Source organism: Poromitra crassiceps (genome assembly GCF_964638095.1).
Source record: "Poromitra crassiceps genome assembly, chromosome: 12".
In the NCBI taxonomy this organism is placed as follows: domain Eukaryota; kingdom Metazoa; phylum Chordata; class Actinopteri; order Beryciformes; family Melamphaidae; genus Poromitra; species Poromitra crassiceps.
This window is the reverse complement of record NC_139632.1, coordinates 22,712,255-22,724,754: the sequence shown is the minus strand read 5'-3', so window position 1 is coordinate 22,724,754 and position 12,500 is coordinate 22,712,255. Positions and strand designations below refer to the sequence as shown.

General features: G+C 44.8%; 1 protein-coding gene across 1 annotated transcript in view; it reads right to left on the bottom strand.

The window, feature by feature from the left end:
- prdm5 (PR domain containing 5) overlaps positions 1-12,500 on the bottom strand; it is a gene marked incomplete at both ends in the record, with an annotated part of 38,098 nt that overhangs the window by 4,298 nt on the left and 21,300 nt on the right. Inside the window, one exon of the mRNA XM_083647268.1 lies at positions 4,156-4,241. Coding sequence (XP_083503394.1) covers positions 4,156-4,241 — 86 coding nt within the window. The remainder of the gene's footprint in view (positions 1-4,155; positions 4,242-12,500) is intronic.

Genomic DNA, 12,500 nt, shown 5'->3' with positions numbered 1-12,500 from the left:
CCAGTTAAACCCTGCTGCTTTAACAAGGCTCACTTTCCCAGTAAAGAATCCCCCTTTTCCATAAGGGAATAAGGCTTCTTAAATAACAAAGACAAAAAACTAGGAGGGGTCAAGGTTCAGAGGTCAGGAAACACATGGATGGACTTAGGTGATGCGGCCTACCCAGAATGCATCACTGTGACCCCGGTAACATTGAACATCTGTACCTGGTGACCTTCACTCTTCAGCAGCTGTTCACCCTTTGACCTGTGGCCTAACCTTCCCTCTGGATCTGACCACTCTCCGCCGAGAGCGCATCTACGGACGCGAGGACAGAGCCTTGTTTATTGACTCCAACACAGGCTCGCGTCTCATGTGTCCTGTGAAATGTGGGTGTTTGGAAAGCAGCGAGGCTACAGGACGTCAACATCCTGTTAGACTTCATGGTGTCATTTGAAAGAAACCAAAAAAGTTTGTCACAATAAATTTCATTATACAGTGTGAATTATACAAGATGGATCTACCAACTGTCTGTTCGACTCTCTCTGTTAACAACCTTTATCTCAGTCACGGAAAGTTAAACTGTGAAAACTGTGAAAACTGTAAAAACGCTGCTAGACAAATGGTAAAAACATCCTAGAGAGAAATCCAAAGCATAAAATTGCAACTTTGCACATAAAAGAGTCGACTTTGTCCACATCACAGAGATCAAAATCACCCAAAATAAAATATCTCCTAACAGCCAAATCGGCATCAAACGTGCGTCTAATCTTAGTCACTGACGATGTGGTGCATGTGGAATAAACACGCAAGCTACAAACACATCCGTCTCAAATCTTCTGTACATTAACAGTGAGCTGCGGGCTCCTTCTGCCAAATGACATTTGTTTTTTGCCGAGCGGTGACTTCATGTGGTTCTGCTGTTTGTAACTGTTCAGCCCATATTTCACAGCGCTGTGAGCAAACGCAGGTCTGGGAACATCAGGCACAAAGCATCAGTCAGTTTAATCAGCTGCTCGCTAGAAAATTATACCTGCCTGTTTCTACTGGGAGACTTCAACCTGGACGGGATACCTACATCATCAAGACAATCTAACAGCGGCGCACTGCTGTTCTGGACAGTATTAAAATAAAACTTTACACAAAGCCTTTGAATTAATACCGTTGACAGGCCACTACTGTCACTGTCATAGCCATAGAGATTGATGACAGGGAAACCTATGATGAAATATATATTAAGTCCCATTCATCAGAAGTGACAGTAACACACACAGCCTCCCCAGAGGCACGGAGGGAGCTCATGGAAAGTGTCGTTTTGGTGGAGAACTTCAATAGTTTGAGAAGGGCTTGCAGGGAAACGAGCGCTGTCCCATCCCAGGAAATGACCTCATGACGTCCAGTAAGACCGTACCTTTTCCTCTCTCCACCCTGGCCTCTGACTCACTTTACATTTACATGTCTAAAACAAAATGACTCTTCTGAATGTTCTGCATCGCTACACAGTCAGCTGCTGTCTGTATATTCATCGGTTCTCTTAGTGTATTTAATTGTATCTTCTATCTATAGAAGTCGCTGCTCCACCCCCTCTGCCAATCTGGAGAGAGTTGTAGACTAGTACATGCTTCCTGGAGTCGCCAGCCGCTTCTTTTCACCGACAGCGAGGGGTTTCACCGACAGGGCGTAGCGCGTGGGAGGACCATGCTATTCCCCCCAGTTCCCCTCCCCTCAAACAGGCGCCCGACTGATTAGAGGAGGCACTCAATCAGGACACATACCCCTAAAGCTGTGTTCACACCGAGATATTTATTTTTCAACCCTTTGGAATCGCTCTGTCGCTGGGTTTAAATCGCTCGTCAACAGGCACAAGAATTGACGGACATCTGGGGGCTAACGTTAGACAGGATGAAAACGGAATGTCATGATGTTTGTCCACTACGAGCCACCGTAGATATTTACAAGTTAAGCCTATCAGCGTGCTCCTAATGCAAGCTTGTGTATCTATGATCTATACCGGTAGTACAGACTTCACTTCATGTCAGTTGTCAGCCTGTCAATGCGGTTTGTTCCAAGCCAGTGTGATCCTTGACTCACACGGCAGCCAATCAGCGTTGAGCCGCAAGCGATTGTTGCCAGCGAAATTTCGCTCGAGTTGGGATATTTCATCTCGGGCGGCGAGCGAATTTTCGCCCTATCGCTCTGTCGCTGTCGCTCGGACGCCCAGCGATTTTTCTCCCGGGCGAATATACGCTCAATTGCTCGTTTGCATTGACTTTGTATGTAAACTCGATGCCAGCGAAAAACTTTAATAGGTCGGTCTGACGCACCTTAAGCAGAAAACATGCTACAACATCAAATCCCTCACCGTAATATACCGTAAATTCCGGACTATAAGCCGCGGCTTTTTTCCCGTTTTTTGGCCTTTTTTGGCCCCTGCGGCTTATATAACGGTGCGGCTTATCTATGGATTTTTTCCAAAAAAAAAAAAAAAATCTCTCTTTTTTAGCACTCTTTCTAACTATAAATCCACTTCTGTTTTAATTTCCTCTCTTGCCCTCTTTTAACAACATAACATAACATAACATAACACAACACAGGTAAGCAGAAAGAAAAAGACGAAGAAATCACCGCCATGAATGAGGAAATGACTCACCTGCTGGAGGCTGGAGATACACGGCTTGGGCTAAACTTTTACTCCGTGAAACACTATCGATTAAGTCCGACATCGCTCAGAGGTTTGAGCAGCTTGAAAACAAGTTTGAAAACGTGCAGAAGTCCATCCACTCACTCACTAAAGAAAATAATGCAACCGTGAAGAGTTTCTAATGCGGAAAAGCGCATCAGCGCACTGGAGGACAAAAACAACACAGTGAGTCCGAAAGTGGATAAAATGCAAAAACATCGAAACGCTGCACACGCAGGTTGATGACTTAATCAGCAGGAGTAAAAGAAATAACATTCGCCTGATCAATGTAAAAGAGGGAGCTGAGATTGGTGACATGGACGCTTTCGTGGCAAAATCCTGTGTTACATCCTGGACCTGAAGGAAGGCGAGAAACCACCAGAGGTGGACAGGGCACACCGGGCGCCTCGGCCACGTCCAGACCCCGGCCTGCCACCGAGGGCCATCTTCATCTGCCTACTCCGCTGGCCCGACCGTCAACTCATCCTCCAGGCTGCGGGGAAGAAGCCCCTCACCTGGGAGGGTACGCGCTTTTTCGTCCGGCAGGACCTCTCCGCGTTGGTGCAACAGAAACGCGCAACATACAACAGCATCATCGAAAAGGTTAAAGTCAATGGATATCGCTTTGGCGTACTGTACCCAGCGAGACTCGTCATAACCATTGATGGACAGCGGCGGAACAAGAGCTCAAAGTGAAACTGCCGAATATCTTTTGAGTTGGACTGGTCAATAGTACTGTGAGTAACTAAAATAAAAAAATAAAAAACGGAATTCTCTCTTCTTTAGCACTCTTTCTAACTACGGTATAAATCCACTTCTGTTTTAATTTCCTCTCTTGCCCTCTTTTCACCACACCGCGGACACTGTGTGCACTGTAAAAAAAACAAAAAATACCATTAAAACACCCGCGGCTTATAGTCCGGTGCGGCTTATATAAGAAAAAAATAGTCACCTTTGAAGGTGCGGCTTATAGACCGGTGCGCCTTATAGTCCGGAATTTACGGTACTTATTTTGTGGTGAGAAAGAATTTTCTAATGGCCATCTTTTTGGCTGGATAAAAACATTTAACAGCTCCAAAAGGTTATTACTCTACCTTTGCTTTCTGAAGGATTTCTACATTTACATAAGACACACTCATGTCACTGTACACAACTGTTTGCTCAGCCTCAGCCTAAAACAAACATTAATGCAAGCGATCACACAGAAATGCACAGAATGTAAAGACAACACACATCCCAGCTAACCAGATTATGTCAGCACAACATTCAGATAACCAAAGATCTGTCTCACTGATGTAACAACTTATGTGAATTTTATAAACCAGGACAAGATTGAAAACTACAGTAGCTGCTTCTACAGTGCAATACTGCAAAAGTGCCAAAATATAATTGTATGTGTTAGCTGGAATACAAGCTCCCAGTGTGTGTGGTTGGAAATAAATGGGATTACGAAGTAATTTCCAGCTGCCCAGACTGTGCATGGAAGAAGAACTTACGCGAGTGTGTGTGCGGATGTGCATCTTCAGACCATCGTTCTTGCTGAATGCTTTGTCACAGTAGGGGCACTGGTATGGACGCTCACCTGAGGAACAAAAACAATCCATCAGTGTACAGTTCTGCAAGACCACATCATTCACCTGTGGAGCTGACACTGACTCATGCATGTTTTAAACTAGGACTGTACCAAACACACACACAAGAGCACATCGTTCACCTGTGGAGCTGACACTGACCCATTCATGTTTTAAACTAGGACTGTACCAAACACACACACACACGCCTGCAAAGCATTTTTGAACATTGTCAGAATAATCTAAAGCATCCATCATAATGCGATTATTCTCCAAATCATGTGTGTGTGTGTGTGTGTGTGTGTGTGTGTGTGCGTGTGTGTGTGCATGTGTGCGCGTGTGTGTCAGCTTGGTCCTGCCCATGAACTGTAAAAAGAGATGGACGGAGTGAGTGTGACCACTGAATGTGACATCACGTCACCCATTGGTTTGTAGACTGCCGTTCGGAAGCCTCCAATTTGTCATTTTGGTCGCTGCCATCTTGGTTCTTGCACAGCTCGCACAAGAGTGTGAGACCAGGGGTGCCACCTGCGATTGGTCTGTGACAGGTGACCTGCAAATCACGGCCAAAACCTTTTTTTTTATTGTTTATTATTTGACTCTAAATCAGTAAGTTATATCAACATTCACCCCCCGTACAGTTGTCATGAAAGGTGAAATTAGCTATAGAGACCAAAACCGTTTTTTGAACTGTAAACATGTTTATTCATGCTAGAAGTCGGGCATGTTAACACTTTGAGTGCCACGGCCCTTGAGCAAAAGGTTGCTTGCTGTGCCACATAGGCCGCAATGCATTTTAAAACAGTCATATAATTTTTTTAATAATTACTATGTAAACACTGAACACGCACAAATAACGATGAGACTCTCTTCTATCACCTGCAAAAAAAAGTTTATTGATCCCATTTTCCGTTCTTTAGTTATGAGCCGGAGAAGATAGCTTGATTGAAGCAAAAACATCCCTTTTTTTCTACGAGCTGAGATAATGAGCCTTTTGTGAAATTAAACATTTCAAGCACATCACTGACTCTGAAGCTAATTTTCTGATGTCTGGGTCTGTCTGGGTGAAGTGTATGCTGCTCTCATGGATGTAGGCTGCTCTGCGTGCTCCCCCCCCCCCCCCCCTCAACTGCACACGCCTCCTGGGTGTGTCTTATGTGTCTGGTGGCTCTCAGTCTCTGCTGAGTTTGCTGCGCACACACAGTGAATGGTGCGCGACATTCAGCTTTTTGGTTCCGCGTGTGTTTGTCACGGGCTGGCATGCTTCCAGTTCGGAATAATAAGGCTGATTATGTGAATGTGCTGTTGCAGCGTACATGGAGGTGCTCAGTTGTGACAGCGGATGCTGCTGCTGGGGGCACAGCTGGCGTTGTGCTCGTTTATGGAGGCACGTCGATGCATACGGACGGATGCGATGCGATTTCCTCATTTTCCCCAGTGACTATTTCTGTGTGTTTGGCTCCTTTTTCTCTGATCAGGAGAGTGCTGTCGCCACCTAATGGGTTTGTAAAATAGGTTATCGACCTCCAATAGCTACAATATTGTTAGAGGCGACGTAAGAAGCTTAGATCGACACCCCCCCGTCAAAAAAAACAATTTGGAGTTATGACGCCATTTGGCGTCGCTGGCACTGTACGGTAAATTTCTAATGACGCCATATGGCGTCGCTGGCACTGAACGTGTTAACATGTAGGTGAATGGCGATGGGCCTTTTTCATAGCAGCCACTTTGTGTCTAAAAGGCAGGGTAAGCACAGGTGCAACCAAAACATGAATGAGGGCTTCCAACTTTCCCCAGTGCTGAGGCCCTCATTAATGTTTTGGTTGCACCTGTGTTTATCCTGTCTTTTAGACACAAAATAACTGCTGTGAAAAAGGCCCATTGACTCCCTTTTGCAGCCAGCCTCAAGTAGCCAAGGAACTGCAGTTTTTCCTACTTCAGCATTGGCGTCATCTGTCCAAGCCTAAACTCTCCCCTGACTCTGCCCCTACCTACCGGTGATGTTACTGACATGATCTACTGCAGAGACTGTACTTTGACCTGACTACTGGTGGAGCAAATATCTTTCTCAGCGACATTCATCTCAGATGCACATTCGCGAAGCAAAAACACATCTCCTTGTGTAAACTCCTCAGAATCCATAGCTTGCCGTCTGAGCTACCATTGGCCCACAGTGTAGGAGCACAGCAGAGGCCCGGGCTGGCGATGTGGCTTATCCCAGTTGGATCAAAAGCAGTCGGGCCAAACTCCTGCAGATCCTATCTGAGCACGCAGCAATGATGACAAAGAGGAAGTGACAGGCTGTCAGTCAAACGGCCTGCTGACACGTGGATATGTTTACCCCCGAGCTGATCCACAGGCCAGATAGGAGCACCAGACCTGATTACTAATCTATAGAAGGGATATGAGGTAACCCACAGAACCACAATGAAATGAAAGATTTAGACAGAGAAGTACAGTACAATACTGACGAGAAAACATTGTGGGTTCAACAATTACTGAATTCATTTTCACAGCTGGGCCTTAACTTTTCACCATCTGACTCAAAACATTTTGATGACCAGGATAAAATATCAGTGAATCACACGTAGAGTAACGCAGAGTTTCTCTCGCCTCACTTGTCTTTATTCTTACACAAATAAGGGATTTTTGGATGGCAAATGACTCTCGTCTGAATGAAGAAACACCCCTGCTGGTGTAAATAGAGCAGCTCCGGGGGGACGCTGGGAAAACAATAGATACAGATACAGATAGCTGCACCCTTGAGTTCGTTCGTGCACGACAGCAATCTAATTTCTCATCCACTTCACAGTAGTGTAATCTCTCTTTGGTGTCTAATTCTTGAACAGGCGAGCAAGTGATTTTATTGATGGGGGAGATGTCTTGCCCCTTTAAGTAATAAGGTTAATTAGCTGTGTTTCCCTGGGACTCAAAATGCAAAGATGCATATTGAATCAGAGAAGCCACCCAGGGAGAATAATATGAGAAGAGTAATATTACCCCATGTGCTACAAACACAACCATGTTGGAGGGATATTTCACTGCTGTTCCTTACAGTAAGTGAATGTCGCTGAAATTCACACCCTACTTAGGCGGTCAGGTTGAAGTCTCTATTGGTCATTTGCTATTATTATTGCATTAAGAGCTGGGTAGCTGAGGAAAACCTTCCGATCTGTCTGAAAGCGTTGACCAGTTGTTTTTTTAATTAATTGGATCCCATTAACCCCGTGTGTCTTTCAACATAATAGCTAGAACGGGATATCACGTAGCAGATATAGAGGGTTAGGGTCTGAGAGCCCGCCATAAACCCCCCACAAGAGGGCTTCCGAGGAACACCGAGAGGAGTGTTATGAAACAAACTTATGAAACGTGTAGCCGTGTGTTGGTGTGGAGAGGGTTAACGTGACATATGCAGCGTGATTACACATTCTGAAACATGTGCAGAGAGGACAGCTCAGCATTCTGGCCAGAAATCCCCCTCCTGTGCAATTTCAGCCTCTAGGAGGCCTTTTGTTGACAAACAGGAAAATCTGAATCCCAGATGTGTTTTGGGACAGAGGGGAGCAAATCCGATGTCTTATGTAGCATGTGTGGTATCAGGTTAAGGCCCAGCGCTAGCCTTGGGGAGTCCTGGGGAAGGCATTAGTGTGCTAATAGCACCGGAGCACAGTGTGCCAACTGTACTCTGTGGCTTGGATCACATCCCTCCCAGGAGCTGGAGAGTGTCAGTTCATACATAGCACAGACGACCACACCCTGCAAACACAGGCTCACAGTAAGTGCACACCAATTCACCTACTTAACCTGCATAGCTTAGGTTCTGGACATGTGTGCCTGCGTTATGACTCAACTTGGTGGCAGTCACTACGGGGGGGAGGGAGGAGGGGGGGGGGGGGGTGTAATTCCTAAAGGTGGCCACTTACCTCATTGAACCACACAACACATTGTTCTTGTCTGACAGAAATCCCCAATTCCCTGGTTCATCCTGCACAGGGTAGCTATAATCAGCTCCCTCTTGCTCTATGCTTCAGATACCCGCACATGGTCCTAAGCTAAGAGAAACTCAATCCCTATTAGGTGAAACAGGAAATAAACAAATGCTACTCTGGGAATGAAGTAGTAACATTCTTGTTACATCCATCTCTATCATTCCTGCAAGAGGCTCAGTGTCTGTTCTGTTGAGCATTACTGTAACCAGAGAGGCTCCACTTATTCTCCAGATTGAGCCAGATTGTTTGGGGATTATGCGGGGTGGCTGCAGCGAGAGCCGGGGCTTTATGTGTGTGGAGATGCTAACTGATTTAGCATGTGCTGAAACACTACACCATCTCTTTGACCCTGGGTGTCTCCCCCACCCCCTGCTGTGGCCCTCGCACTCCTTGTCTGCTAATCGATCCGTTTGGCACCCCTTGCGTGTTATGCGAGTGTGTGTGTGTGCGTGTGTGTGTGTGTGTGTGTGTGTGTGAGAGAGAGAGAGAGAGAGAGAGAGAGAGAGAGAGAGAGAGAGTATGGGTGTGTGTCTGGTTAGCAGATGGTCGGCTTTGTCGCCTGCCTGCCGCACAGCGTTCGTGTTATGGAGAACGCTTTGTAGCTTCGGGCCCTGGTCTGAAAGACATTAGTGCTGTCCATCAGAAATTAATTCCCGGCTTCCTCCAGTCCAGTCCAGACAGTGGCCCTCCACTGTCCCTGCGCCTGGCCTGTGCCACATGCCGACAGGGGCCACCGAGGTAACGTGATATCGATGTGTTTGAGCCGATAAGAGATCGCCTTTGATCAGCCGTAGAAACGCCCGACAACTTTTACACTTGACCTTTCCATTACGGCCAGGGTCTCGCTAGATTTCTGCACTTCCTCAAGCAATTCTCTTAAACTTGCCCATGTGATGTGGAGGAACCTGTATCAGACAAGTCCACGCCCGAGCCTCGCCACAGACCCGCCACACATGCAACTGTTCTGGACTCAGTATCCTGACACATCGCTCACAGCACAATCCACACCGCCCGAATTAACCATCTGCATGGCGCCCAAATAAGACTTGCACGGTGTTAGAGAGGGGAACCGCCAATCAACAGAGGGACCGACGATAATTCAGTACATGGTGATTTTACTTTTACAAGACTGTAACCATGACCGTGATCAAGACAAACAAAACCTACCAAAGTAGATGCAGTTATTCCAGAGCGCAGCCAGATGTAGGCTACATTTGGACTGGAGTTGTTTTGGCTGGAGACCATTTAAAGCTGCGACGTGTATTTTTATTTTTTATTTTCAAAATATATCTTGGTATAATTACCGTAAACAAATGACACCATTGTTGAGACAATTCATAGCTTCTATCTCATGCCAGTGGTATTGATAGTGCTGATTGATAGTTGATAGTTTCTATAAAACTAGGCCGTAACTTAATAAAGGGCCTATTTGGGTGTGGGTGGTGTGTGATGTGTACGGTTATTTTATAGTATTATACTTCTCCAACCATTTATGTTGCTCTGCACAGCCCAAGACAGCATTATTCTCCAATTTCTCCCAGAAGTGACACAATCTATGCTCAACTCTGAAGTCAAAACCGCTGCACTTCCTGTTGTCTTAGCTAACTCTAGGTAGCTTGACGCTGCTACAGCAGGCAGCAGTAAAAGCTAATTTATGGTTACTGCGGAGTGTCCAGTTTGCGGTGTTCACAGGCAAAACTGTTCTCTCCAGAGGTACAGAATTTATGGTAAATGCGGTAACAGCATGGTGTCCACAGAGAGCACAGAATCAGCTGTCAGTTTGTCAGTTTGCATGAAGATAATACTTGCCTACTAACCAAATAACATAGAGCTCAACAGGGCAGGCATATGACTTTTCGTGACGGAATTTGCCCCGGAAGTAAGTTCCGTGTCCATTTTCTCCATAGACATTTCAATAAATCCAAATATAACGAGTTTTAAGGCTCGAACCAAGCCAACAAGTCTTCCAGAGAATCTTGAGTGACCATAAAACACTCGGTTTAAGCGAGAACAAAAAATAACAACGGGGGGAAAATCTATAATTTTTCCGGGTTAGAGCTCCCAGCCGTCACAGCGCTCAACAGCGCCACTCTGGTCGAAAGCTCGGTAAAAAATAATGTCACCAGCACCGAATTCGGATAAAAAGAGGCATTTATGAGCAGCGTCAAGCTTTCTAACCCCGACGTCGAGAAGCTATGAACCCTTCTTCTCAAGTATGTGGCTTTGAAATGTTTCTGTGACACTTGTAAATACGTGCGTATCGCTGATTTAGACAGCTTGGGAGCGAGAGTCGCAAGAGTCGCGAGTCGCAAGTCGCAAGTCTATGTACGGATACGGGACTCTTGTAGGGTAGCATAGTATACACGGAAAGAGTCATATCGGGGCTAGGCCAGTCCCAACTTCGCTGTGTGCTTTGCAGTTCAGAAGGTGTCTGAGAATCCCATCCTCAGATGAGGCGATGTGTTGTTGAAGGCTTCTCAATGTCCACACACACGGCCAATCGCCCTGTGCTGGCAACAGCTCCATGTGTGCTCCAAAACAATCCCAAGTGTCTTATCGTCAGCTGACACCATCTTACTTTGCCTTTCGTCTTTTCCCCAACTCCTGTGTGACCCGGAAGCTAAATAGAGAAGCCTCAACCTTCAGCCGGATGTGTTTGTCAGTCTCAATCTACAGCTGCTCCACCTACTGGACACCTAAATCTAGATCATCCTAGATGTGAAAGCACTTATATCACTATAGAGCAAAATCCTAATAAATACTGAAAATAAGTGCGAAAAGATTATATTCTAAATATTAAAGAAATCCTCTCAGACTGACTATAATCTCCTGCCTTAAGGCAATATCATAACATGTTTTCACAAGCAATTAATTAATCTATTGTTGTTTGCAGTTTAGCTACAGTATGAAATGTTTATATTACATATAGTAAGAATTTACTTATATTTATATGAAGAAGCGGTCATTTTAAAAATTGTGCCTGTTGTTTGGCCAGTGAAAACTAAGGAAGTACTCTGACCTACTGGCCTCACCAGGCAAGTACAGTACAACTTGTATTCATAATATAAGATGGTAGCTAAAGAGGGATTTTGAAACTAAAATGAATAAAATGCAAATGTTTCGCAAGACAGCTCATTATAGTGATTATTTGTGCATCCAATCATGACGTGTCCTATGATGTCAGTATGTCATTGAGGCACTGGGTTCTGTCAACATTTCCTTTGGCACCAGTATTTTTCATAACCCCTCTACTGTTATTTACCACATCATGGCACACATGGGGAAAAACCACTCACTCTGACCTATGATGTATAGTAGACCACATTTGCGCCATCATATGCCAAATTGAATAATCTAGAGAAAGGGTAGAAACACCCATCATAAGTACTAGTTGAACATTGCTCTCATCATCCCCTTCCAAGTTTTTGACGGCTCACTTTTTATGGAGAAAATGATGGTTGGTGATATCATCAATAATATTCTAGGAGGGGCCTGCGCCTGTGGCTCTGAAAACAGATTTGGTTGAATGCATGGAACAGCAATTATGTCATAGCCAAATCAAATTAAAACTAAACCAAACCACTTAATACTTTCAGACTGATTTATTTATTTATTTTATTTATTTTTTGGTCTGGCTTAAATCTACTCATCGGTGTAGCCATTTCTCTCATAATGCTCAACAGTGTGTGGTGGTAAAATGAGATGTGGAGGAACCCTCCTGGGAACCCTTACAAAGTCCTCTGTGTTAAGCAGGTCAATAATCAATGCTGACTTTCCCTGTGAAGGGAGAGCAGGAAGACAAACAAGATGTAGCTTTCCTCTCGGCCATGCAGGGAAACTGTCCACACACAAGTCTTAAGCTCAGCTGGTGGCCTTCTTTAAGAGATTACTGACAGAAAAACCAGACATCTTAAAAGTTTGACTTACATGACACTGCCATGTTATATCCAGTTAATATTCTGCCCTGTTAATATTCTGCCCTGTTAATATTCTGCGATTTCTCTTTGCATCGTGTATATATTTTGTTAAATTTGTTAACTTTTGCTAACTGTACTTTTGCCAACTTTGTACTTGTACCTGTCACTTTGGCTGGCTAACTTTGTACTTTGCCACATTTGCTGTTAATACTCTGTTTATATCTTGAATTATGTTGTAAATGTATTCATACTTATTCTGTTGCCTATCTTAAACGTGTGAACCAAACACACCAAGTCAATTTCCTTGTATGTGCAAACATACTTTGGCTGAATAAAATAATTCTGATTCTGATTTAGACATTCC